The sequence below is a fragment of the Melanerpes formicivorus genome, unplaced genomic scaffold (assembly GCF_026170545.1).
Source record: "Melanerpes formicivorus ecotype bairdi unplaced genomic scaffold, bMelFor1.0.p_v2 SCAF_17, whole genome shotgun sequence".
NCBI classification, from domain to species: Eukaryota; Metazoa; Chordata; class Aves; order Piciformes; family Picidae; genus Melanerpes; species Melanerpes formicivorus.
In genome coordinates this window covers 11,420,488-11,447,175 of record NW_027142369.1, presented here as the reverse complement: position 1 = coordinate 11,447,175, position 26,688 = coordinate 11,420,488, and the positions used below count along the sequence as shown (strand labels likewise).

The following is a 26,688-nucleotide window of genomic DNA, read 5'->3' as shown; positions in this document are numbered from 1 at the left end:
ACTTGGTATCTAGATAATGGTTGGACTCAGTGGTCTTCATGGTCTTTACAAATAGAAACAATTCTAAGATTCTGTGGTTGCTGTTTGTGGAATTACTGTAAAATTTCAGGTCCCTCTGGACACAAGCTGCTTGATAATTCCATTTCAAGTGGCTTTCTGTTGATCCTGGTTTCTTTGTGTGTGTTGTCTCATGTTACACACAGAGTATTTTCCTGGTCCTCCTTCTCTTGAGGCATGTTAAACCTGTGCCTCTGGAAAATTGTGCTGTCTAAACATAAAGGTGTGGATTTCAAGCAGATTTAGTTGTGTGAGAGTTGGACATTCCTGTTTTAATACTGAGGTGGCCAATTTTAATTTTGAAGCTGGCCACATAGCCCAAAAGGGGGATGTCCCCAGAACATCTCCTTAAAAATACCTTTAAACTGCCTCTGTTTAAAAATAGGTTTCACTAAGAGCTCGTGCTTCCCTGCGTGGGTTGGGCCAGCTGATAGCATGTTGTGATACCTGCTACAGAGCCTCTTACGCTCATGTGAGCTGCTGGGGGTTACAACACACAAGCCCTGAGGCACCAGGAGCAGGGGAGAGTTCAGGATCTCCCTACTGTTTGCCCAGCCTGCCAGTCCTGCTTTCCTCAAGGATTTTGCACTGGTGCTGATAGCTTTGAGTTATCAATACCGTCACTGTTAGTGCTGCTTCTGCTCTGTAGCAGTGTAGTTTGGTATCTTCTAAAACCTAGGGTGCAGAGGGCTTCTGGTGCATGAATTAATCATGGAAAAGATCAAAGTTGCTTTGTTAGTTTTATTTTCCTGTTTTTAATGAATAACGTATTTAAATTGTTTCCATCTCTAATAAATCACATCTCAACATTTTTCTCCTGTGTTTAATAGGTGGGAAGGACTAACAAGAGATTTTTACAATGGAAATTCACTTGCTTAAGCACAAGGAAATAATAATAATTACAATTGGTGAGGGGAAGAGGGAGAAGAATTGGTCTGTTAAGGTCTTAATGAGCAATGCAGTAAGAAGTACAAGGTACTAATGTTGTTTGCCCATCTTTAAGGACAATTGTCCCCATCTTATGGCAAAATTGATATTGTGAGCAGATGTGCTGTTATGCCTGTAGCTGAGGAGGAGAGGCAATTATTGCTGCCTGTTTCTCATTGGGTTTCTTTTTTTGTTATTGCCTATTCTTACCTCAGATCAATGTGATATGAGTGGGTAATGAAACAGTTGCAGATGGAGTCATGCTGACAGGCCTGTGATGGAAGTATGGAGAGGATTCCATGAGGAGGAGGGAGCAAAGGGGCTGGGTTGTCTTTTTGGGCTTCCACTGCTGCTGGAAGGGCATGTTCCACTACAGCCAAAGGGAAGCAGGTATCTAATGACTCTTTGAATACAGCCTAATTTATCCTACTTTTTCCGAACTGCATGGGTATCATCTGTCTCCTGCTGGATATGAGACAGATAGGAGGTGGCCTTCGAGTTAACAGCACTAATCTGGGGCTCCTCTGAAGGGCTCAGTGAGGTGCTTGAGTTTCTACTGTTTCTCTCAAGTCCCTCTTCTAATTAAAAAAAAAAAAAAAAAAATTCCTTCTTTCCTGGCACCTCCTCACTGTGCAGGCTGAGACAACTCTGCATTGTCTCTTGTGCAGACAGAAGTATCATGAGGTTACAATCTCCAAATGAAAGCAAAAACTTGCAGAGATGAAATGATAAAATGCCACACAGGTAAAAACCTTTCTTGCTCTTGGCAGAAAACAGCACAGGATGAAAAATGGGGCTGTGCCTTCCTTCTTTCACAGCGGTGTGGCTGTAAAGAGAAAGGAGAGGGAAGTATGGGAAAGTGGCTGTTGCCGTCAAATGCATCCTCCTTGGCAGCCCACAGCGTTTCTGCTGCCTGTGGCCTGGGAAGCACAAATGGGATTGCTCATGTTCACTGAAATCCTCAGCATCACATTTGCTCACTCCAGTGTTACTCACTACAGAAATGAATGGAAAACCTTTTCCATTCATAGTTTTCAGCCTTGCACAATGTGCTGCAATGCTTTGTTTCATAGCTGTCAACATCCGCAATCTAAAAAAAACAATCCCCAGAAATAACTTGTAAAAATGCATGTGGAGAGCAACATTTTTGAGCTGCCTTGTGCACATCTGAAACCTTTTGGCAATTATGATTAAAACTCTATGCAAAATCACCTTCATAGTGTTCATAACTGGTTGCTAGACTCAAAGCAGTGGCAGAGTACTTGTTATAAGAGTTTCTCAAGCTGTTGCATTCCTGTTCTGCTGCTGACTGTTCTCACAGACTTTATGTAAACAGCTGTAAAGCAGATAGTCCTCCTTCAGCCCCAGCACTAGGCTCTGCCCGCTGCCTTGCAAACTTCTGCTCATGTGAATGGCTCCCAGCAGCCACATACTGGTGACTCCAGCTCTGTAGAGCTGGCCTGGTGCTGTTACATCCAAGTGTAAGAAACTGTGACTGAGGAAAACTAAAACCCAGCATAAGGTCTTGACCCTAGTTCCACACTGGGGAGGTGAATGGTGAGTTTAGTAGCAATGGATGGAGCAGAGCTGTAGCTGTTAAGCCTGGGGAACATGGACATGCCCTCTTAGCTTTGCTGTCTCACCTACTGGAGCCACTGGAGCTTTGGTATCATTGTGTATTTCTAAAAATAAGCTTATTGATGGGCTTTGGCAGAAATAGCTGGGCACCATTACATGAACTGGTATTGGTGTGCAAATGTCACTGATCCTGTCCTCACTGCTGTCACACTGAAACCTCCAATACTGCTGATAATGCTGTTTCATGCTCATGAGTGGGGAAAACTGTTGGGTGTTTTTTTTTTGTTTTGTTTTGTTTTGTTGGTTTTTTTTTTATTAAGAGCATTGTTATTCCTTATTCTTTCAGGCTATTGACAGTTTGGCATCTTAAAAGATGAGTTGCTCTTAACATGGGTTTTCTGTGAAGCCCTAGAAGACAACCGAGTGCTGCCAGCACTAGCTGGCTTTTTCTCTGGTCTTCGTACAAACCTGTATTGAGTTTCAGAGGGGAAAACGGCAAGTGAATCAAACATAAGTCCCAGCTCATGTTTGATGTGCCACATGTTTGCTTTGCAGTGAGCCTCTTTTGGGATTTGAACCAATCTGGTTTCATGCATGGACTAGCTAAAGCAGCAGAAGAACAGAAACTTCGGATGTGAAATGGGACATAAACCCTATGTAGTTAACACAATCCCTGCAGATGTGGCTGTTTTCCAGCTGGCCATTTGGTGTAACCAGGTGACATTTGAGAGGGAACCGAAGAAAAGCTTGGCATTAATTAGGAAAGGCAAGGCTTTCACTCTGCAGCACTAATACTAGGGAAGCAGAAGAATCAGCAATGGAAATACCCCTTTGGGTCGTAGCCTTTAAATCCTTCTCCCTTCTTTTCAGTCAGGCTTTCACTCTCTTTTTCAATGCTGTGTTGTGTTTATAATGTTTTAATTAGCAAAACTTCCTGTGGTTTTGACCATCCATGGGATTATGGTGCTAAAACTCCTGATTAAAAGGTACTAAGCCTTTGTAAGGGCTTTTTTTGTCATAACATACATGTTTTTCAGCTTGGAAAATAAATGTCTTGGTTTAGCCTCTGTTTATACCCAGTACATATGAGGAAGCTCACTGTTGATATTGAGAGAACACCTCCATACTGAGGGCTGGACCGGGTGCATGTGTGTATTCATTCCCCTCTGTGAAGGGTCAACGCTGGGCTGTCCACTGAATGAGTGACAGATGCTCTCTATTAATGCCTCTCCCTTCCCAAAGGGAAGCAAAAGGTAATAGGGGAAGAGAAACTGAGTGGTTTAGAAAAGAAAATTAAAAATACTTAAAAATGCTGAGTATGATGTGTATGGAACAGAATTCCTCATTTGTCAGTTTAGGGTCACCTGCCCTGTCTGCTTCCCACTGCAGGTGCAGCCTTTTAGTTTTTGCACACCTAATGTGGTACACAGGATTTAGCAGGGAATTTAACAGGAACTTTTTAGTACCAAAGATTGCAACACAATCTTTGGTACTAACTAGAAACATGCAGTGCTACTGATGGTAGAGGCAGGCACTGCAAAATGATGCTGTTTACTGTGGAAAATGCAGTCACTTACACACTAAGCTGAAAAGTAAAACTGCTGAACAGAAGTAGTTCTGTTCTAACACAAACCAGGGCACACCCCCTCCCCCCCACCTCCACTTGGTTTGCTTGTTGTGCTTTGAGACCTCACCTGAAGTACTGTGTCTATGCTCTGGAGTTCTCATCACAAGGACATGGACCTGGGAGGTTGTAGCCAGGTGGGGGTTGATCTCTTCTCCCGGGCAACCAGCACCAGAACAAGAGGACACAGTCTCAAACTGCACCAGGGGAGGTTTAGGCTGGATGTTAAGAAGTTCTTCATAGAGAGAGTGATTGGCCATTGGAATGGGCTGCCCAGGGAGGTGGTGGAGTCACCATCACTGGCGGTATTTAGGAAGACTGGATGGGGTGTTTGGTGCCATGGTTTAGTTGATTAGATGGCGTTGGGTGATAAGTTGGACTCAATGATCTCAAAGGTCTTTTCCCACCTGATCTGGTCTGGTCTAGTCTAATTCTAATTCTAGTCTAATTCGTCCAGTGGAGGGCCACAAAAATGATCAAAGGTCTGGAACACCTCTCCTCTGAGGAAAGGCTGATAAAGTCAGTCCGTTATCTTGCTTCTTACAGTCTAGTAAGTTCAATAGGTGGTCTCTGTTCCATGCTTGTCTATCACTCAGTGCAACAACATCTTGCTTGAAGTGCTCCCAGGGAGTATAGGATAATGTGTATACTGCTACTAATTAAAAAGAGAGAGAGAAAAAAAAGAAGGTTTAATTACGTTTTAATCTGTTAGTGTTATTGTGTTAAGGCTTTTTACATTGACTATCTTTATGTCTTTCAAAGGAAAATCCTATTGGTGTGTACAGGAGTATAACACCAGAAAACGTCACATATCAGGACATTTCCAAATGACCTTTGCTGTGGTGCTGTTACAGCAGTGGCTGATAGCATGGCAGCAAGATTGATTTCCAATAGATGAAACCTCACAGGCTTTAACATTGAGGCAAACCATTATATGCACAACATTTTGTCCTGCAGCTCTTCCTCTTCTCTTACTGCTGTAGTTATGCCACTGCTGGAAGGACTTAATTGAAATTACCCACTATAATGAAAAAAAGGAGCAGGGAGTGGGGGGCAGAAAGGAGAGATCTCTGTCTAGGAAGGGCAGGATTGGGTAAGCTCAAAGGGAAGATAGGGCAGTGTAGTGAGGTTGCTGAGTGGGTGATCAGTGTGCTAATGCAGGCAGATGTCCTCAGATGACTTGGTGAGTTATTTATTCTCCTATCCCTCCACGTGCATAATTTCCACTGCCTTAAACACGTGCTAGGCATCAGTGGAGAGGAGGAAAGGCAAAGGGGCTTTTTAGTATTTAACTTTGTAGTTACTTTTGCACATAGCCAGCCACAGTAAATACCGCATAGCTACAGACATCCAAATTTAACCATAGATTTGGACAACTCCCTTCCCTGGGTAATTACTTGCCTGTTTTTATAGCAGTATTTGGACATTTGAACCATTCATGGTGGTTGTTGCTTTACCAGCTATTAGAGGCTTTAAAAAGTCTGGATCTCCTAAAGCAGTGTAGAACTGCTTTGTTCTGTAAAATGCTCTCCATGTGCAGGAGGGAAATGTATATTCTATAGGAAGCTGGCCCGAAGGCAGAAGATGAGCAAAGAAAATGCCTGTGATGGCTTTGCATCTTCTGACACTGAGAGACCCAAGGGCTGCTGTGTTGGCCACTCTATCTACTAGCACAGTTCAGCTCTGTGTATCTGTATGCAACCTCTTGCTCAGAGGTGCTGGGAACTGTTTGGCAGATGTGAGCTGAGGAACTGCCACCTTTGGTGGTTGAAGAGGCTTGAGGTTGGTGGTTTTGGTAATGATATGTTCCACCATTTCAAAATCACATGTGCCTTGTTGGAGGATTGAACTTGTCTGCTTCATAGCGTGCTGTGTAGGATGGGCGAGAACCCAAGCCTTCTGAAAAAGAGATTTATTCTGTGAGGTGGTTTTGGATGTGTAGATTGACTAGATCACATGGTGGATGATCATCTGCCTATGCCTGGGGTGTGTCTGAAGTTGTGCTTTGCTCTTTCACTCCTTTTCACTCAGTGTCAGGAAATGGGAAGAGCAGTGCCCAGAAGAGCTAATTGCATATGAAAAGTAATCCAGGCCTTGATAGTCAGACTCCTGCAAAGTAACAGATTTGTTATAATGTAGCATGAGGAGAATGCAAGGATGGGTGAGCGTCATTTGGAAGATGTGCAGCATCTGGAGAAAGTTGGCAGCCAAGTAATATGGGAAAATGTGAAATTTGATGAATGTTTTAAATATTGATTATGCTTTGGGGGGGAAGACAAAAAATTGCAGCATGTAGTCTCTAAGATGTGCTGTGTGAGATGTTGGTGGCTGAAGATGGAGGCCAAGCACAGCTCAGAGGAGAGGGCTCAGGCCCAGTCATGGTTATGACCCACCAAAGCAGGCAGCTTGGACATTTCACCCATGAAAAAGTGCTTGTAATTTGCTTTGGTCTTCCTGAAGCATTTTGAAAGTGCAGTCTCTCTGAAGCCAGGCAAATCAAAGTGGGACACAACAATGCACCTTCAGTGGCTTTGGAGGCCACCTTCAAGTGCCCCCTGTTCCTGGTGCAAAGGGGCTGATTTGCTCTCGGGTACGTGCAGGCTTTTCACTGCATAGGGGAGCACCAGGGAGGCAATTGTCCTGTGCTGATCCTTGAGGGGAACTGTAGCAATACCAGAAACTACATGAGCTAAATTTGGAATATGTTCCCTTAAACTCTGGTAAATGTGAGTGCATGAGCCTAAAGGGCATCAGCTGCTGAGCTTCTAATGGAGCAGCTGGTATGAAGCAAGCTGGTAACTTGATTACTCTTTTAGGTGATTTACTTATGTGCTCACCACCCACTTGCAAACTCTGCTCTTTCCTTTCCATGCTTTGGAAGTTCTCCTGTATGTGCTGAATACCAAAACAGGATAGTTTGCCAGTTGAGGTGTTTGGCCCTGACCCAAGAAAACATTTAAACATATGCTTATACCTAAATCAGGGAGTTGTTCTCTTGAATCTAAAAGTGGGCAAATTCTGTGATACTATGGTGAATTTTTAATTTTATTTATTTACTTTTTTTAATCCCCATGTGAAGTTGCAAGAAGCTGGGGCTTAGCAAAGCAAATGACTCTTCATCTTTCTTATGTGAAAGAGGCATGAACTGATTGACCTCTTGAGGTTGTTCTTGTCCATGGTGGATAACAAAGCTGTTGAAATTGTGCAATAATGATTGAGTGTTTGGAAGTGATATTAAACCTCAGTACACCAGCTCTCACTTCTGCAAATCAGAATGACATCTCATGTGTGGGAAAGAGGTGAATTATATTCCAGCTGCAGATTTCCTGAACCTTGCTGATGTGTTTCTGGTTGCCCACTGGCAGAAGCAGGATGCTGAACTAGGTGGACCAATGTTCTGATTTAGTCTGGTAATTCCTGTTGTCTTCTGAGTCCTGTTGACTTCAGTGAGAATGAAGCATGTGTTTAAGCCCTTCCCTAGAAAGGCAGGCCTATCTCTCTGCCCAGCTGCTTGAAGCTCTGCACTGAAGAAGGCAGGTTTCTGTTAAGTGCTGGAATCAGCCTGACCACATCCTCTTTTGTGTCTTAATAGGAAAATCCTAATTTATAGCATGCACTTCCATTTTAAAAATAAATACAAGCTGTGCTCTGTGTTGCAGTTATGTCATGAGGTAGAAGGTTTCCATTAGTGACTGTGGAGGGGATACATCCACAAACGTTTGGGAGAACGCAGCAGAAAAAAAGTGCTTTAGCTTTATGGCTGGGTTTATTCTAAACCTGTGTGGCAAGAGTACTGAGAGGAATATACATTGTGTGGCTTTCAGCCCTTTGAAGTGGCTGGGTTTAGTACTGACAGGATGGCTTCCCTTATCTCCAATCCTACAAAGAGAACCCAGGAAATACGTCTGTGATGTGGGACTGACATTTCCAGCCTTGATCAGCTTGACAGCTTTTTCATATTTTTGGTTTTGGTTGTTTGGGGTTTTTTTGTTTGTTTGTGTTAGGGCTTTTTTGTGTTTTTGTTGCTATTCATTTTGGTTTTGTTTTAGTTTTGTTTGCTTGTTTTTCCCCCCAGTGGTTAGTTGAAAGCAGGCAAATGCTCTGCCTCTTTTTTGTGGGTAAATGAAGTGGGATGGTAACGGCTGTATTTGGGTACTGCTACTCATCCATTGCTCCAAGATCATCAGATGGGTGGGAGGTTTACAGACCACTGGCCCCTTCCTGTGTCATCATATCTGTGCTGAGTGCTTGGCAATGGCTGGTGTATGTCTTAGTTCCAGTCTATGCTCAAACCTGTGGGTATACACATTGGGGCACAGTCACTTCTAGCAGACTCCAGTATGTGTCCCTAAAGCACACTTGTTGCAGGGCCTTTACTTTACAAAGCAACCAACTTGGAAACTGCAAATTTCAGTTTGTTGTTCTGAGGCAAGTGTGCCCCAGATGGGGCTTTGATCTAGGAAGCTCAGCTGTGTCTGACCTGGTCTGTGCAGGGATACCAGAGACCAGCTGGCTGTGATTTCCAGGTCATATGGCTGCTGCTGTATGGGAATGGCTTTGTAGGGCTCAGTTCTGCCTTTTAAGACGGACTTGCTTTGTGTAAATTGAGCTTTGCTAGGAAACTGTTATATGGCTTACCTAAACTCAGTGGGGGGGGGGGGGGAATTAACTTTTGAGACAATTCCAATTTGAGTGCAAAAAGCTCCTGAGTCCTTGCTTCCCAGAACTTTAAAGTATTATTTACTCTTTGGAAAATGAGCACTTCAAAGGAAGCTGAGAGTAGCACATAGCAACCAACTAACATTCCTTGAAAAATTATCATAGTATCATAGTATCATTCAGGGTTGGAAGGGACCACAAGGATCATCTAGTTCCAACCCCCCTGCCATGGGCAGGGACACCCCACACTAGATTAGGCTATGTCTACTTATCCAGTACAGGAAACTGAACTGCTACAAATGGTGATAACAAAATGTAGCCTAACAACACCAAAGGTGAATGCACACTGCTCACCAAGCAGGGCTCTGCTTGGGTTCCACAAGCAGGGCACTGGTCAGTTGGTTGCACACAGTCATTTTCAGGAATCACTGCTCCAAAAACTGTGAATTACAACTTGTTAGCCTTGAGCTGCTGGTCTGTTTACAGCTTGTGACTGAATGGGTTAGGAACACATCTCAATATAGGAGAAGAGTGAGAAGACGGGAAGAGGCAGCTATTTCTAGATGAAAAGCATAATTTTGCCTGTCCCAGATACTACTCTCCTTCTAGACCATGGTGCCCCAACTTCTAAACCAAGTGTGTAAGTGTGGCTTTTGAAAACATTTTGCAGTAGCAGAAGCAGGAGTAATAGCTGTGCATGGTGATGTTTTGTTACCTTTTGCCCCTCCCCTCCTGCCCAGGGACCCTGCCAAGGGATCGGATTTTCAAAAACCTGACTCGGAAGCGGCAGCGGGCGATGCGCAGGCGAGTGCACCAGGTGAACGGGCACAAGTTCATGGCCACCTACCTGCGGCAGCCAACCTACTGCTCACACTGCAGGGAGTTCATATGGTAAGGACAGCTCAAGCGTGCTGGTGTGGAGCTTCCCGTCCCTTCATGTTTTGGGGACCAACACGCTACCCTTGATCGTGAATCAGTCACCCCGCACTTTACCAAGGGCCACCAATGTGATTCCTCTCAGCTGTCAGGTTTAGCTGTGCGTATTTGTGCTGCAAGCTGGAGTTGACAGCAGGGAGACCAGAGAAGTCATGTATCTTGGATGTGGAAAACAAACTAGAATGGTGTGGAGATGGGGCAGTGTCCCTCATTTGTAAGCATAGGTGTTATTTCTTGGCGGGGGTGGGGGGTGGGGGGATGGGGAAACTATCCCAAGCAATTTGAAGAAACACCTCTGGTATTAACTTGAGTGGAGCTTTGAGATTACACTCAGAAAAAAGCAGGTGCTTGAAAGACTATGGAAAATGCCTGAGAACAGAAAAGCCATCAGAGGTGTGGGGTGATGAAGGTGGGAGAATACGCGGAGCAGGGAGAAAAACTTAGAAATGTCTCAAAAGAGCAGGGAGTGGGAGAGATAATAACAGGGTGTGGGCTGCTGGGATCAGGCTAATAAGTGTGGTGTGTGTTGTAATAAAGTGATATATTTCAGAAACCAGAGTGAGGGGGAATATGGGGAATAAGGTGCATGTTGACAGCCTGCCCGTTATGCTAAGGCCCTTGCAGTGCTTTGTTACACTCCCACATCCTCTGCTGAATTGCACCATTATTTGCCCAGGAGGGAAATTTTGCCCCAGGCATCTAACCATTTGGGATCCACTTGCGTTTTGACTCTATTCTGTAAGAGATCTGTAAGACCGTCTTTCTGATGTTTAAATTATGTTCCTATTTTGTTTTCAACAGGGGTGTGTTCGGGAAGCAGGGATACCAGTGCCAAGGTAAGGTGCTCTGCTGCTGCATGGGATGTGTGTGGGATGTGCTGTTCCAGGAGCATTTTCCCGTGCTGCTGGAACATCCTGCAGTTGAAACTTTTCTGAAGTCACAGCTCCTCTTCCTCCCCAGACAGTGAAATCTCTGCAGTTGAGCATCTGTCAGACTGACAGCTCGCATGCACACTGGAGCAACCACCTACATTCATGCAGAAACCTAGAGGTCTGATTGCTGTTTCATCCTGTGCGGACCCATTGAGTACATGCAACATCCAGCTAGGCTTGAGATATCCAGGGTCCCCTCAGGAGAATGTTCAGCTGGTACTGGGACACAAAGTGCCGTACTGGAATACCCATCCTCTTCCTTTCTCACCATATGATGTCCAACAAAGTGAAATTAGGGATGTAACTTCAAAGGGCAGCCTTGTGGGTGGGTGCAGCGCTGTTGTCTGAATGCTTGTTTTGGCTCAGTGGCTGTATAGATGTACGTGGCGCTCATTTGCATTTAATTATTTTGCTGCCTTTCCCACTCTCTGTGGTAAGATGACAGAATTATTTCTCAGATGCATGGACATTCAGCATAGCCTTCTAATGCAGCCTGTTTCTTGTGCAACATAGTACGGCACTGGTGTCCTCATATGAAAGGAAGCTGCATGTAAACAAAACTAATATCCTGCATAAAATTTCTGTGTGGAAGTTATTTATGTTCTGTTATGAGTGCAAGCTCAGGTCAGCAACAAACATAATAGTGTGGGACCCTACAGCACACCTGCAACTTGCATTTTCCGCTACAAAAGTCTCTTTATGTAGACAGTAGCTACAGCCCTTAGTGGTGTCTACAGTGTACATGGGGTTATGGGGTGGAGGAATCCAAGTTCATTCCAGCCATTCAGACCTGGGGGGAGAGTGCCCAACTCTGCTTTAGGGCTGATTAGCCATTTTGATGAGGACTAGCTAACTAACCTAGACACAGAACCATTCTACTGCAGTTAACCAGTTTCTCAGGCCCAAGTATTGCACTGAGCCTCAGTGATAAACTAACCTGGGCAGGATGTACTTGGATAACCAGATTAAGAAGCACTGAGATGTACTGATGACTTTGGGTATCTTAGACCTGCATTCTCTAAAATTGTTTGTAGATATCATGTGAAATACTCTCCTCTGGATAATTATTTCAATTAATTAATCTGATAAGTTGCACTGTTGGTTTTGTGTCCATCGCCTGTATTTGATACAGGCTGCTGTTTTCTGAGTTGTATGAGAATTTCTCTTGCAGTGGGTTGGAGGTACGTCTCCAGATCTGGTACAAGATTTTGAAAATTCCAAGCTGCTAATTATTTTTCATATCTTTACTGTGTCTTCTGAGCCTTAAAGAGCCCAGATGGTGGGCTAATGTGTTCAGAGTCATTCACAAGCTCTTTTCAGCATGCTTGTTTTATTTCCTAGTATGCACCTGTGTTGTACACAAGCGCTGCCATCATCTAATTGTTACAGCTTGCACATGCCAAAACAATGCTAACAAGACCGATCTCAAGGTAAAGTCATGTCAATTGTCTTGATTCAGCATAATTTGTGAATCTTCTGGGTTGCTGGGGGGATTCCTATAACAGAATTTGTTCTGTGTTATCTTTATTTGTGGATTTAAAAGTGAGAGCAATAGGGATGTGTAAAAGCCCTGAAATATTGTCTCGTTCTTCAGTTAATGCCAGTAATTGTTTGGGTTAGCTTAGTTTAGGAAGGCAGGGTCTTCAGTGGAAGACATCAAGCAAGAGCAAACCCACTGTCTTGCTTGTTAATTTTCTTGCATGATTAACTGTGTTGTCATCAAATTTTGGTGCCCGGTTCTTTATGTGGATTTCTCTGGCTTCAAAATCCAACCACTGATCTTTCATGCCTCTTTTCTGCTGTCCCCCTCCCCCCCCCCCCCCTTTTTTTTTTCCCCACTCTTGGTAGTTTAAAGTGCCCATTTAGTCATTACTCCACACTTTTACTCTGAAATTATTTATGTTGCAATAAAATCCCTTGCATAACTTTTGTTTCTGAAGGTTTTCTTTCTTGCTAGTTTTGGCTGTACCTAACAGTAGTAGCATCCCCAACTACAACTGCTTCGTGCCTTGCATGTCTTGCTTCTGTAACTGGAAATTATTTAATGACTGTTCAAGGAAAATTAGATTAAAATGTTTTTAACTGGGAGGTAGTCTGTATGGCATGCCATGCACAAACCTTTCCTGGGCAGATAAGCAATTGTCTGTGCTCGTTACTTCTTGTATCTGAACTGCTGCGCTAGACTTCTTAAAATGACGTCTTGCCCAGTGAAAATTAAATTAAAATGCTCAAGGCTAAAGTACAAGTTAAATGGTGAGTTTCCTTGCCCCTCATTTAGGGTTGTGAAGGGTTTATAGCACCTCTAAACTAAATGAAAAGAAGACAAAGGTGAGGAGGAACCACTCACTTTAAACCTGATGTTTGTTGCATGTCTGACTTTGTGAAGTGGTCAAATCCTCCTCAGTCTTCCAGGACCTGCATGTTGAGAAGCAAATTAGAAAGTAATGAAGAGGTTCAGTGGGGATGGGTTTCTTCAGCTAATCTAACATTTCTAGGGTGTCTTTGAGATCTGAATGATTCACAGTTCAAAAAGAATGAAGTTTAAAAGGGTATGAAAGCAAAGTGAAATCTGGGCCTGAAATGGAAGCTGTTAATAACAGCAAGGGTGAGAAGAGTAATGAGAATTTTGGGAGGAGCTGGGAAAACTGTTCTATATTAAATTTAATAAAACCAAACAGCTTGACTTAAAGTTAGATGTTTGTACATAGTATGCAAGTTAATACTTTGAAAGCTGGTTAGTTATAAAATGCTATAGCTAATGTAACTCATATGTGGCACTTCAGTGTGATAGGTTTGTGATGAGGTAATCCACACTTCTAATTCTAACTGGGTTTTAAGAATTTAAAATTGGCTGGGCAGCCCTTCTTAAAATCTGCTTTGTCAGGTAGTCCAGCCTGCCCAGCAAGGAAACCAGAGCAGGCCTGCAGCAGGTGTGGTGGGTCACTTGGGGCTCCCTTGCAGTAAACTTCAGAGAGGTGATCTGTTGGGACATTTTCTGAGTTAAATTATTTTCATAGTTCTGCACTTAAATGCCTGTATGGAAATGAACATCAGCTTGTGTATTTGAATTTAAATATACGCTTTTCTTTTGGTGCCTTCAGGTGACTGAACAGAGGTTTGGAATCAACATTCCTCATAAGTTCAGCGTCCACAACTACAAAGTCCCGACTTTCTGTGATCACTGCGGTTCCTTGCTCTGGGGAATCATGCGACAGGGTCTACAGTGCAAAAGTGAGCAGCTGAGAACTCTAGCCTTTTCACAAAACAGGTGTATTTTTAGACTCCTGATGCACTGTGTGAAGGTTGATTTGTGCAGGCTTCAAGAGAAGGCTGAGTGATGAATATTCATCTTTGCAAGAGTTAAAAAAAAAAAAAGCTTCTCTCATTTTTAATCCCTGACTTCCAGAAGGATTCTACTCTGCACTCTCATCACAGCTTTAATCCACATTATTGAAAATATTCTTGGGTATCACTGCTTCCTGCATTCAGTTTTCCCTTTACCTCAAGTTTTTCCCTCACCTAAGGAGATAATGCAGTGAAAAGACATCTGAGGGGAAAGGAAGGTCATTGTTCTAGGCCGACTACCCTGTTGGTTCACACTGTTAACTGATGACAATGCATGTCCTGGTGTTATGTTTTTGTTTCAGTGATCCAGACTGTAAAATTTTGTAACATTCTCCCTTTGCCTTCATCTCCCACAAGAGGGAGTGTGTATCCATGAGTGAGAGGACAAAAGACTTGTTTCCCATTGAGCAGCATGTCTTTAAAATTCAATACCAGCCAACAGAGGGGAAATCAGTTGGGAGTTCTGTAGCATTGGAAATGCTCATTTTATCTGTAGGTATAGCAGCAATGGCATTAATAAACCTGACAAGCACATATTTATGAATAGCTTCAGGCAATGTGGCATCCTACATGGAGAGTTTGGGGTATATTCCTGATTTTTCAGGAGTTTATACTCTTATGAGAGTCCTAATTTTATTTCTGCTGAGATCAGTGGCAAAAATCTCTTTAGTTTAAAGACAGAGTATGTCCAGATGGGTACATTTCCTAAAGGTGAATTGCTAAATTATTTTTTTGCAATAAATCCCTCTAAGTTACTTTAATTGTTCCTTTGCTTTTGCTTTCCATCCCTACCATCACCCCTGTCAGTCTGCAAAATGAATGTCCACATCCGATGCCAAGCAAACGTTGCACCAAACTGTGGGGTGAACTCCGCAGAGCTTGCTAAAACCTTGGCCTGCATGGGGCTGCAACCAGGGAGCATTTCCCCAAATTCGGTGAGTCTTCCCCCACTCCATCCTCCTCTATTTGAAACCTTTACAACTGACTATTTATATGGGTACAGAAGAAGTTGGAGGCATTGGTTGCGGCAGGTGGCGTTGGGTGTTGGATGGCAGGTTGTTACTCTGAGGCTTGTGGCAGAGACTTCACCTGGAAAATGGATCTTACATCTAAGTTTACCCTAATAGAGGCTTTAGTCTACAGGTGTTGCTTTCTTTTACATTTATGCTTCACAGGGGTATGACAGCATTGACTCTTATCTGTCTGACATTAAAAAGAGAAGAATAAAACCTCAAACTAATTAATAGTCAGTTCATGCCATACCTTCTTTTACCTTTCCTGTGAACACAAATGCACTGTCTGTGTATGTAGCTCAGAGTAGGGCATAAGAAGAATTCAGCAAGAAGCCTAGGTTCTCTTCCTTGCTGTTTTCCTGAGTGATTCTGAGGAAACCATTTAACTTTTCACTACAGTTTCCCCAGGTATTAACCTTTCACTACAGTTTCCCCAGGTAAAATCTGTACTCCCTGTCAGTACAAAATCTCTGGACCTTGCTGTCTGAAACAGGGTCCCAATGAGCTTGTTGCCAGAGTTGGGACATACGCATACAATGCCTGATTGTCAGTACTTAGGGCATCCTGAAATTCTAGCTGTTTTATATCTGAGCCTGTGCAGAGAGTATAGAACACCTTGTAAGAATTTGAGTAAAAATATCCATGAAGAATAATGGAAATCAGTGTTGTCATTTGATAACAAGTTTTCATTGTTTTTCCTTTGAGTATTTTTGAAATGTGAATGTGCCTGATACCACTATAGCCCATAATAAAATATCAGTATATTTATTTTTATTTGACCAAAAAGTAAATATTATAACCCAATAATCCTGGGAGTTACAGGGAAACACAAGTCCCACCCTCCCTTTTCAGTTCTGTAAAAACCAACATGTGTTACTGTTTGTTTGTTTGCATAATTTGCACATCAAAAAAAGATGGAACCAGGGAAATAAAAAAATCTGTGTTTGGTGCTTAACAAATGCTTCTCATTATTTGCGAGCTAAAGGTGCTAGGTAAGCGTTCAGACTGTGCTGTAAGCTTAAATCTATTGTGAGTTTTGCTGGGTGCTGTCCTGAAGGCTCTTCATTCTTTCCCCATCGCTGGGGTTGCCATTCCTGTGGCGGTCAGACAAGCCTTCTGTGCAGGAAAAAGTTTGCTTTACACCAAAGTAGACACAAGGTGGAGCTCATGAAGCCTGTGTGAGCTTGTTCAGGCTAATAAAAGTTCTCATGGTTTGTATGTGTACTCATGTGAGAGCTGTGAATGGGGGGCACTGGAAGTTGACTTCATCTTTGTATGTTGGAAGAATAGAAACTCTAAAAACATGCTAATGCTGGTACAATTCCTGAAAATGCAGACACTTCACTGCTGGCATGGGAATGAACAGCCTCCCATCAAATTTGCAGTGGGAAATAAAAATACTGTGAAGTTTAGGTCCCACTGAACTGGGCTTTGAGTCATAAAATCAGATAGAAACCTAAGAAATTCAGATGAAATCTGCTTGGATTCTAGAACTCAGCAGGATTTGCATATTGCAGAAATCATGCAGCTGTCCTTGTTCAGCTATTAGATAGGAGACTTGGATTTCTACAGTCATTGCCTTATTTTTCTGGAGAGTGGAGATGGAGGGAGGCAGGCTTGGATCTGCGGGGCAGTGAGTTTACAACTTAAAACACTTGGGTCAGGAGCTGGTATTGACATCTCAACAGAGCTCTGTGCAATGCTGAGGTTGGTTGATCGCACATAGCAGCTATGTCGGGTGGTGATACCACTGTGTTTCCTGCTCCAGTAGTCGTACAATGCATCTGAACAGGTCCTAAATGCTCAGCTTTGGTAGGTTGACTACTTGTGTACACCTCTGAGGCAAATGTACTGTTTCTATGTATACTGATACTTAGTTTCCTCCACAGAAACTGGTTTCAAGATCTACTTTGAGACATCAGGGAAAAGGCAGCCTGAAAGATGGCAACAACGTTAGTGAAAGTTCAGCGAGCAAACTTGGGATCAAAGACTTAACTTTCCTTCGTGTATTGGGAAAAGGCAGTTTTGGAAAGGTGAGTGTTATTCATGGCTCTTTTGGGGAAAACCAAACTCCTTATTTAAGAAACTCCAAGACAGTTGAAGTTATTTCATAATGTAGCACACAGGCCGTCCAGTGGAGTATGCTTGGTTGGTTACAGAGAGCATGGAGACAAGGGAAGAGAAGGCAAGCTTACAGTGAAGTGAAGATTGGATATTGTAAAAAAGAAAAAGGTTAGCAACCAAAGAAACAGCTTCATGCTAGGGCCCATGCCAGAAATTGCAAGTGTGTGCACTGGCACTCGTTTGGGCAGCATTTCTTGGAGCATGTAACGACTTCTCCTTTAAAGGAAACAAGGCAGCGGTTAAAAGTGCAGTGAGATGAGTGTTTCATTTCTCTGCATTGCCACAAAGCCAATATGAAATGGTGCAATTGAATTTGATAACTACGAAGGGAAGTGGGATGGGTAGCACTGTTCAAGGGGTTTGTCCTGGTACAGTGGATGAGCTTTGACCAACCAGCCCTATGCCAGATACTAGAACAACGTGTGTGGGTGTTTCTATCTAGAGAAGTCTGCTGCAGACAGTAGTGTATGCATCATTTATTCTACATTGATGCCCATACTAGGAGGCTGACTCACTTGCTTCCACAAGCCTGGTCATGAGATAACTGACCTTTCTAGTGTGAGAAGGTGCGAGACTGATAGCTCAGCCCTTGCGATTCACCCTTCCCTGTGCTTTAGGTGATGCTTGCCAAGATGAAAGAGAGTGGGCAGCTCTATGCAGTGAAGGTGTTGAAGAAGGATGTCATTCTCCAAGATGATGATGTTGAATGCACCATGACTGAGAAACGCATCCTTTCATTAGCAAGAAACCACCCATTCCTCACCAAGCTCTACTGTTGCTTCCAGACTCCTGTAAGTATAGCCCAGGAATATAAGCTCTGGTTGGCATGTTCAGAACAGACATACTCTCCTAGATATTCTGCCCCTGACCTGTTATAAATGTCCACGTTAGGCCCAGGACAAACCTCTCTGCTCAAGGGTGAACCTCTAACATCTACCTCTAATAATCTGCTAGGAATTTGGCAAACAAAATCCTGGCTTGTTCTAAGCTCCCTAATAAAATGGTAAAAACAGGGAAGTCTTTCTTTTGTGTCTTCCCTGGAAATGTGGTTCCAAATGCATGTGTGCAAATGTCTACACATCCATAGTGTCCTCTGGTTGATGGCAACTCAGGCTCTGTTTTCTTGCTGCCTGAACAGGACCTTATTTGCATTGAATAACCTGTAATGATTTATGCTTGGAAGTGGGAGTAACCTCCTGCTCAGAATTGAATGAAAGATCCTTCTGGGATTACTGGAAGGGATCTTATTGACATGGGTGGATGCTGAATGAGATCCATATACACTTGGATGTGTATATGGAGGACTGTACATGCTGCCTGTCCAGCTTAGAGCCATGTCTAGTGTGTGCATGTGGGTGGGAGCTTGTTGTTGATGTGAGTGGTGGAGGGAGCAGTGTCTGTGATGGAGGCAGTGGCCACAGCTGTGTCCCAGCAAGGTAAGTTTGGAAGTCCCTGAGCTAAGCTGTTACTAAGACCAAAGCACTTTTTGCAGTGCAGCTCTTCCACACTGCCTGCTAAATGGTAATACAGCTTGTTTTGCTCTTGGAAGAGGCAGGAGAAACTTGCTTCACTCCTCCTACGTAAACTCAAAATACTGAAGGGAAAAAAAAGGCAGACAAATGCATCCTGCCACCCACCCGTTCCTCTTCTTACTAGGGTGATGCAACAGCCAGCTAATGGAGTTTGAGTTGTGCTTGTTTAGGGTGGAGCCTTTGGGTAGACTCATGCAGTAGAAATGAAGTAGTTTGGTTGGGTTTTTCTTACATATATTCAGCTTGTGTGGTTCAGAGCAGCTGTGCTGTACAGCAGAAATGAAACTCAAAGCTCACTGTCATTACTAGTAACCAAGGAATCTTTTCATTTATTTCATAATATGAAGACACAAGACTCAAATTTTAATGACTTTCCTGAGGTTCTCATGTAAAATACCAGCAGTATCCAGTCTTGAGGTCTGATTTTTTTGAGGTCAGATACACAATAGCAGTGGGTTTTGCCACTTGTTGCTATGCTTTTTCCTCTGGCTTTGCTTACTGAATTGCAGTGTGGATGTAAAACCAAGCATGTTTCTGGGATCTGCAGAATATTTCCTATGAACTTAGGGAAGATATAAAGTCACTGGATTAGTGCTGTCCAACATGTTCAAAAAATAAATGCAGTCTGGTTTAGGTGCAGGCAAGGTCTTCTAGGCTTTTGAAGCAATTGCAGACTCTCTTGCAAAGGGCAAAGAAATGGAAGAAAGCCTGTTTAGACCAAAAAATTGAAAGCAAAAAGTGGATCTGATTGATAGCTACAGATGTCAAATGCTGAGAAGGGAAAAAAACCTGTCAAGATGCTGGCTAAGAGTAAATAATTCTAGACTGGCCATGGGTACAGTTAGACTGGAAGTAAAAAAGGGTTAATAAACAGTAGAGCAGCCTGGAACAGGAATTTCTGGAGCAGCTTGTCATCAGAGGAACTGAGGGAAGAATCCCTCCACCCTTGCTGCCCTGCACACAGAGTTGGTCAGTGTCTGGAAGGATGTCATTGCCATAGCAGGACCCTACTATTTCCAGTCTTTCCCAGGTTCCTCTTTTACGTAAATCCCACTTTGCATCATTATAGAGATTGTCATAACAGAAAATCACTTCCTTCCAATAATGCCCAAAACCGGAAAAGTTAACACTCGCAGTTACATGGAAACCGCTTCATGTATCACACAGCTCAAACTGAAAATATATTAACTATTTATGTTTGAAAAAACAAAGCATGATTCCAGTCTGCTATGAAGATCCTGGATAAATAATGGCCTATTTGGTTTTGGGCCTGTCTGTAGCAATTTTTCAAGAACTAGCCATTTTAAAGCTTCTTGCTGTTTGTCAAAGCAAAGTTGTCATAATATGCATCAAGACAGGCTGAGACTAACTGACAGGGTAGTATCTCAGTTAGAAGGCTTAGGGTAGGTGCCAAGTTCAGTATGAGCCAGCCATGCAGTCTTGCTGCATACAAGCTAAATTATGTACTGGGCTGCTTCAGGAGATCAGGGGAGGTCATTCTGCTTGGCATTGGCAAGGCTGCACCTAGAATAGGGGCATCCAGTTATGGCTCCACCTCACATTTCAAGAGGAAGTTGTGGAAACTAGAAAGGAAGGACCTTGGAAGCACCTGAAATGCTGCAGCAGTTTGAAGTAAGAGCACTCAAAGGGTGTTAGGTTTTGGCTGGATCTCGAGCCATTTGAATTGGGAGTCTTGTATAATATCCCACCCAAATCGGCAAAGTCTTCCTCAAACTTCAGTGGCCTAGGGGTAATTTAAACAGCCTGAGGCATGCCTGTAGTGCACAGTGGAATGTCACGAAGTGCCAGTAATCTAGTGTTAGCTGAGCTGGCACAAGTGCAGGAAACAGCAGTGCATTACCTGAGTTAATCTATATTGCTGTTACTATTATGTGCCTATTTTTAAAGCTAGCTGAGGTTTTTCTGTGCTTGCATTAGCCTCTGATGGTTTTCAGAAAAGCTTCCTGGTCTCTTGGGCTGCCTTAGTATGGTCATAATTTGGTCTCAAATGCAGCATAAGTGATGCTCTCTAGCAAAGGCTGCTTTGGTTGCCCAGGGTGGACTGAGGCTGCCTGACCTCCAAACAACCTCCTTGCTCTGTCTCAGAGAAATCTTGCTGCCACTAGGTGGTAGAAGCTCCAAGGGCTGTCTCTGCCTGGTATGGGGCACAGATTTTTGAGCCTAAAGAGGAAATACTAGCTGCACAGCAAGCTGGCAGAGGCTGGATGTGGCCCTCTGCGTGCCCAGTGCTGGGCTGGGCAGTCTTGGACTTGCACCTCCAGATTCCTTTCCTGTGAAAGGGAATGAAGGAGTTCTGCTACTCCTTTGTAGGGGGTGCAGTTTAAGGTCTGCTGCAGCTGCATCTATGTGAGGTCTTCCTTGCTCATCACATCTCTGATATTTTAATGTTTTAATTTTTTTTTAATTGAAAGCTTTGCATTGGAACTTGTTGCCTTGCTGAAGCCATTTACCTCTGCTGTTTTTTTTTAATGACTTTAAGATCATCCTCTAGTGTCAGAGAGAATTATGCTCATGCTCCAGTAATCTATGAGTTGCTGACAGGTGCTGGGGCAGACCTGCAGAAAATCATGAATCTCGTATTGAAGGTCACAAGCATCAAAAAATGCTTGTTTCTCTTTACCTAACACTGGTGACATCCAACACCTCAGCAATACTGTCCTAGAATGAGTGAAAGAGGCAGTATGTATAAATAGCTAAGTAAATAATTTAATCCTTAGGAATGTGGATCCTGGAATGTTTTAATTAAAATGAGTTTGCAGTCCTGTCTTCTTTCAGGTTTAGGAGCCATCCTTCCTGCACAGGTGGCTTGCTTTTAAATCCTTTTGTCCCCACTGACATGCATGAGAATGGAACAGGCTGGGGAGATCAAATTCCCATGCAAATAGTGTCAAATAGCTCCTGGGTTTTATGTTTATTGCCCTTATCTCTTCTCATGACTGCAGGGTGCTTCCAGGGGACTGTCCCCCAGGAGATGCCGTTTCCAGCAGTGTCCCTGCTAACCTGATCATTATATGGATTTGCTTTCGGCATGGCTCTGCTGGCGGTTGCTGTCTGTGTTGTTCCAAAAATAGTGAGACATGAGAATTTGGCAGAGGGACATGATTTTCTATAATGAGTGTCCCTCCAAGATAATAGCTAGCAGGGATGCTATTGAAGCCAATAGGAATTGGCCCAGGCACTCCAGGGCAGCATAATTGTTGAACTGGTCCTATTTTATGAGGGCAGCCTACTGTCCAGCATGCAGGTCTGTGTTCCCATTATGAGCTGTGGGCTGACATCATGTTTTTGCCATGGAAGGAGAAGGATTTCTCCACTGTTTTGCAGGCTCTTGAGACACTCAGGCGGTTTTCCCAGGGTGAGCTTGGGTATCATGTCATGGATTGCCCAGGTGTTTAGAGAGATGAGTCTGTTTCATCTCCTAGAAATGTTAAAGTTAACCTGGAGCCTTTGGCAGGGGCATAGTTTTCAAGTGATGGCCCACCAGTCGAAGTGGTGAGGCTTAGCAGTGGCAGCTGGGTGGCTGCTCACCCACTAGTGGGTCTCCAGGTGCTCTTGTATACCTCGGGAAGTCCCCTAGTCATGGTTCCTCCAGAAGATCTCCATCAATCTGATTGTCCACCCCAGTGTCATGAAAGTCAGCAGCAGCCTTCCTGGGGCTCTGGTTAGACAAACAGGCATCGTGACACAGGTCTTGAAGCGTGCTGGTATGAGACCTCTTTGATGTCCTCTTTGAAAAGCACTGAGAGGGAGCCCTTTGGGACCAGAGAGGACAGCTTTGCTCATCTCCCAGGCTCTAAACCCCCAGCCTTCCCCATCTGGCATATCGAGGAGTCATGACTCCATACACCCTACAGCCAAGTGCACTTCTTGGATGCTTTTCTGCAAGCACTGAGACTTTTTTTTCTGTTCTTGAACACTGAGACTGTTGCTAGTCCCAAGGCACTGCGCTGGAAGACCAGTGCAGGCTTCAGTTTTGTTGCTGCCAGTCGAAATCAAGTACAAATGTTTCTAGGCCTGGCATTTTCCAAAAAACTTGGGTACAGACTAACATGTCTTCTGGCTGTAAACACAGACACCCTACTTGTGCTTTTATGCAGAGTCCTTCTAAAGTCAAGCTTGAAGGAGCTTGGCTTGTGCTTTACCTGGAGCCCTGGGATGGTGAGTTTAGGGTGTTGTTGGTTGGTTGGTTTGTTTGGGTTTTTGTTTTGCAAAGGTGAGGGGAGTGGCTGTTGGACAGGGAGGTACAGGGGAATTTCCTCTCTCCACCTTCACTCTCTGGTGTGGCTTCTGCAGATGTGTGCCACAATGCCTTCACACTGACTTTACTAGCATGGGAGGGGCTGTTGGTTTCTGCCCTTCTCTGGCTGCTGTCCTGTCTAGCACTGAATAAAGGTAGACTGGACAAAATTGTGTCTGTCTGTGGTTTCTATGACGTTCATATCCACTAAAACTGCATGGTTAGTTACCAGTAAACCAGAAGTGTTGAAGCCTCTAAAGCCTGGTCTGAAAGGCTCAACTTTCTCTGACACATACAGTAATGCCTTGCAGTGGTCTCATCATTGCAGGAACAGAGTTTTTTTTGAGGCAGAGTGGTTTCTCTTGCAGAAGTTGAAGCAAGATCAGACTGACATTTCTGATTCTATTTGTGAACTTTACTGGGAGTCCACACTTCAGCTGTGCATTGAGGTGATAGGAGCTGAAGTGAAAATGTGAACTGAAGGGTTAGCTGCCATCATCGTGTTGCAGCCCCTGAGTTTGTTTCCCACCCCTGGTTGTTGAGGGACTTTGGATACTTGCATTTATATGAAGCTGAGAAAATGCCTGTCTCCATCTGCTGTGGCTTGTGAGGGAGATTGTGACTATTAGACAAAATTACCAAGCTTAGTACAGAAGTGGCTGAAGGAGATGCTGTTGCTTATGGTTAGCCACAAATACAATAAAATAATATTTTTCTCTGGACTTCAAGTCAAAGAAGCTGTGGCATAAAAATGGGTTGAAATGGAACCAAATCACAGCCTGAGGAAGCAGATGTCAATCAGTATTGAAGAGGAGGGGAGGAAAACCAGGCAATTGAAGCTCAGAGAAGAGGTAACTAGCTGAGATGTGACCCAGCAGTGCATTAGGTTGCAGTCAGTTTGAATCTGTATTGCTTTCCAGATGATATTTAAAGTGAGAGGATGGATTCACAAAACTCTTGTAGCAAGCCATTTCCAAGAGACCTTTGGGTGTTTCAGCACTCTGAATTTTCAGGAAGACCTTTAGTAGAGGTCTCTGGCCTTCCCCAGCACAGTCTGGGACCAGGAGATATTGCAGAGGTTGGTTGCTCCAAACTGAAAATGTAATTCCAGTAGACTTTTTTTTTTTTTTTTCTGAACTGAGGGCTATAGAAAGAGCATGATCTTCATGGAGCTACTCTCTTCTGAGACCAGCAGCCAGCTGTGGGATACAGATGTCCTATAATTTGTTTATTAACAGATGATGTCTATAGCTTGATACATTCTAGTTCCTTATTCCTCAATTTATTCCCCTCTAACTTCAGCTAGGTTTTTGATCTTTCAGGTGGGCTGGGATGTTTATGTAGTTTTCTGTGCCATTTTAAAAGGTCTGGAACCAGATAGAAATGAAAGTGGTATAAGTCATCCTTCTGTGTGTGTGTTCAGTAAAAATTTCTGGTCATAAAATGAGCCAATCATGTAATTCTGCTGTGAATTAGACTGTCTTGAGGGGAGGGAATGAAGAGGAAGGATGCACATATGGTTCATTCACTTATCCCAAAGGATGCATCATTTAAGAGAAACAATTGTATTCCTGTGTTACAAAAATTGTCCAGCTTGCAAGCTTGAGGTAAATAGGAGCAGAGATTTGGAGCCTGTAGTTACATTTGTGATTTTGTTTTATTTTATTTCCAGAGCAGGTGGGAACCCACAACTCCCATCAACTCACCCTGGGCTGCCATGGTTGTTGTTCAGCTCCTCTGGAATGACCTTACCATTGATACTATGCTGTGCACACATGCGTGCCAGAGATGGCCTGTCCCCTGAGGGTCCCCACAGAGTTTATTTATGCAAATGGCAAGAGCCAATTTGTTATTCTCTAGGTGATGTTTATGTGCCTCTCCACAGTGGCGCAGGGAGGTCTGCACGGTACCCGCTATCATGAGTGTCGGATAGCAGAGGGCAGTTGTCAGTGATAACGGGTGATAGCTGCCCTATTCCCGTAGTGGTGACAATGACACTGGAGCCCTGTTAAAGGAGCTAAGAATGAATCTCAGAAGCATGCTCACCAGCTGCCCAGCCCAGAAGAGAACCTGCATGTGCCTTATCCCCTTCCCCACTTTGCTAAATTTTCACTGCACCTCCCACTGTCTAAAAAGCACCCCAAAACCAACAAAAGAGACCTTTCCTTTCTTAGCCTTTCAGATATGGCACTCTGTACAGTGATCTTCCCCGTCTCAATAGCCTCAGGGCTGTGTGTGCCATCTGTGGCATGCTCCCTTGCTGTGACTTGATTTCTCCAAAGCAGAAGTGGTTCCTGAGGCTGGCATGTACTTCCTGCAGTGACTGGAGCAGAGGGGGTAGAACAGCTAACAAAGCACCAAAAATCAGTGAGCAGATGGTTGAATAACCTGCCCTCTTTGTGCTACCGCTGTGTCTGTCTGGGAGTCTTGGGCCGTGGGGACGAACAGGGCAGTGACAGGTGCTGTGACAGTCATCACTGTGGCCGTGTTTAAGAAGCATCACTAACGCATGCATATAATTCCAGCTGAGCACAGAGGCATTTCTTCTTCTCTGTTCAATGTGGTTATTCTGATTTGAAATCCAAGGTCCTCATCTTCAGCTAGCATAAATTCAAGGCCTTGCCCCATCACAGTCAGGTGAGTGAGGCTTTGACAGTACCTTGAAATTTGGGGCTGAGCTTATTACATCTGCTTCAGCTCTGTGCTTGCAAAGGTTGTTTTGGTCATTCCCTCTTGGTGAGCCTTTTCTTATGACACCTGCAATCCTTTCTGGCTTTGAAAGGCTGCCGTGGTTAACCCCCCTGGACAGCCTGTCCTCCTGTGAACCTCTTAGCTGGAAGCAGCAGGCAGCTTGCCAAGATGCAGTGCTGCCTTGTCAAAGGGTTGGGTGTGGAGGAGTGGCATTTAAGCACGGAGCAGCATCTGAGCATGGTTCATGGTTCTATTGCTCCTGTGAAGATAAATATTGAGAAACAAACCCGTTTATTATTCCTCCTCTGGGTCCTGTGCTTTGGCATGACTTGACCCAGATACAGACGACCACTCACACTGCTGGGGGAGTTGGATGTGTGACTTTCTGAGGCCTGATACTGAGAGAGCATGGTTTATTTGTGTACTCCCAGCAAGACCTGAGGCAGATTGCTTTGTGTGGGGGTTGTGGACCACGAAGGGTGAGCTGGAACATTGGGAGCACAGAGGGAGACTGCCAGCTCTATCTTGTAATAATTTGCATGCAAACTCCCTAAGCCCTGCTACTCTTTTTGGAAACAATAAACTTGCACTGGGAAGCAGTAACACAGCTGTCTCTGTATGGAGATGATTTTGAAAGCCTACTTTCTGCTCTGCAAAGCATAAACTGCCAAAAGAATGAAAAATGACTGTTTTCTTGGGGAAACCCTTTGGCTTCAGTGAACTCAGATTGAGCCCAATGCTGATTTTTCTAAGGAGTTATGTGTATGAATTATTTCCAAAAAGATGAAGTGCAAGTTTAACAAAGACCCTGAGCCCATGCCAGTTAGGTTTTTCTTCTTTTGTGAAGGGGAGGGGCATTAAGAAGAATTTGGCCATTGCTCCAAACTGCATTTATCCATGCATCCATATCCTCCAGATGCTGCCTTATATAGCATCTGTCATCTGAAGAGCAAGCTGCTGTGAAATTACTGTTGGGATCTGTCCTTGGTGGGGCAGCTCACCCCTTTGTCCT

The 26,688-nt window shown here is 43.8% G+C and overlaps 1 protein-coding gene across 1 annotated transcript in view; it reads left to right on the top strand.

Moving 5' to 3' along the window:
- The window catches only part of PRKCH (protein kinase C eta), a 112,337-nt gene that overhangs the window by 39,652 nt on the left and 45,997 nt on the right, over positions 1 to 26,688 (top strand). The window contains exons 3-9 of the mRNA XM_068148941.1: positions 9,586 to 9,736; positions 10,583 to 10,617; positions 12,055 to 12,143; positions 13,815 to 13,944; positions 14,866 to 14,993; positions 16,961 to 17,104; positions 17,813 to 17,986. Of these exons, the coding sequence (XP_068005042.1) occupies positions 9,586 to 9,736; positions 10,583 to 10,617; positions 12,055 to 12,143; positions 13,815 to 13,944; positions 14,866 to 14,993; positions 16,961 to 17,104; positions 17,813 to 17,986 (851 nt within the window). The remainder of the gene's footprint in view (positions 1 to 9,585; positions 9,737 to 10,582; positions 10,618 to 12,054; positions 12,144 to 13,814; positions 13,945 to 14,865; positions 14,994 to 16,960; positions 17,105 to 17,812; positions 17,987 to 26,688) is intronic.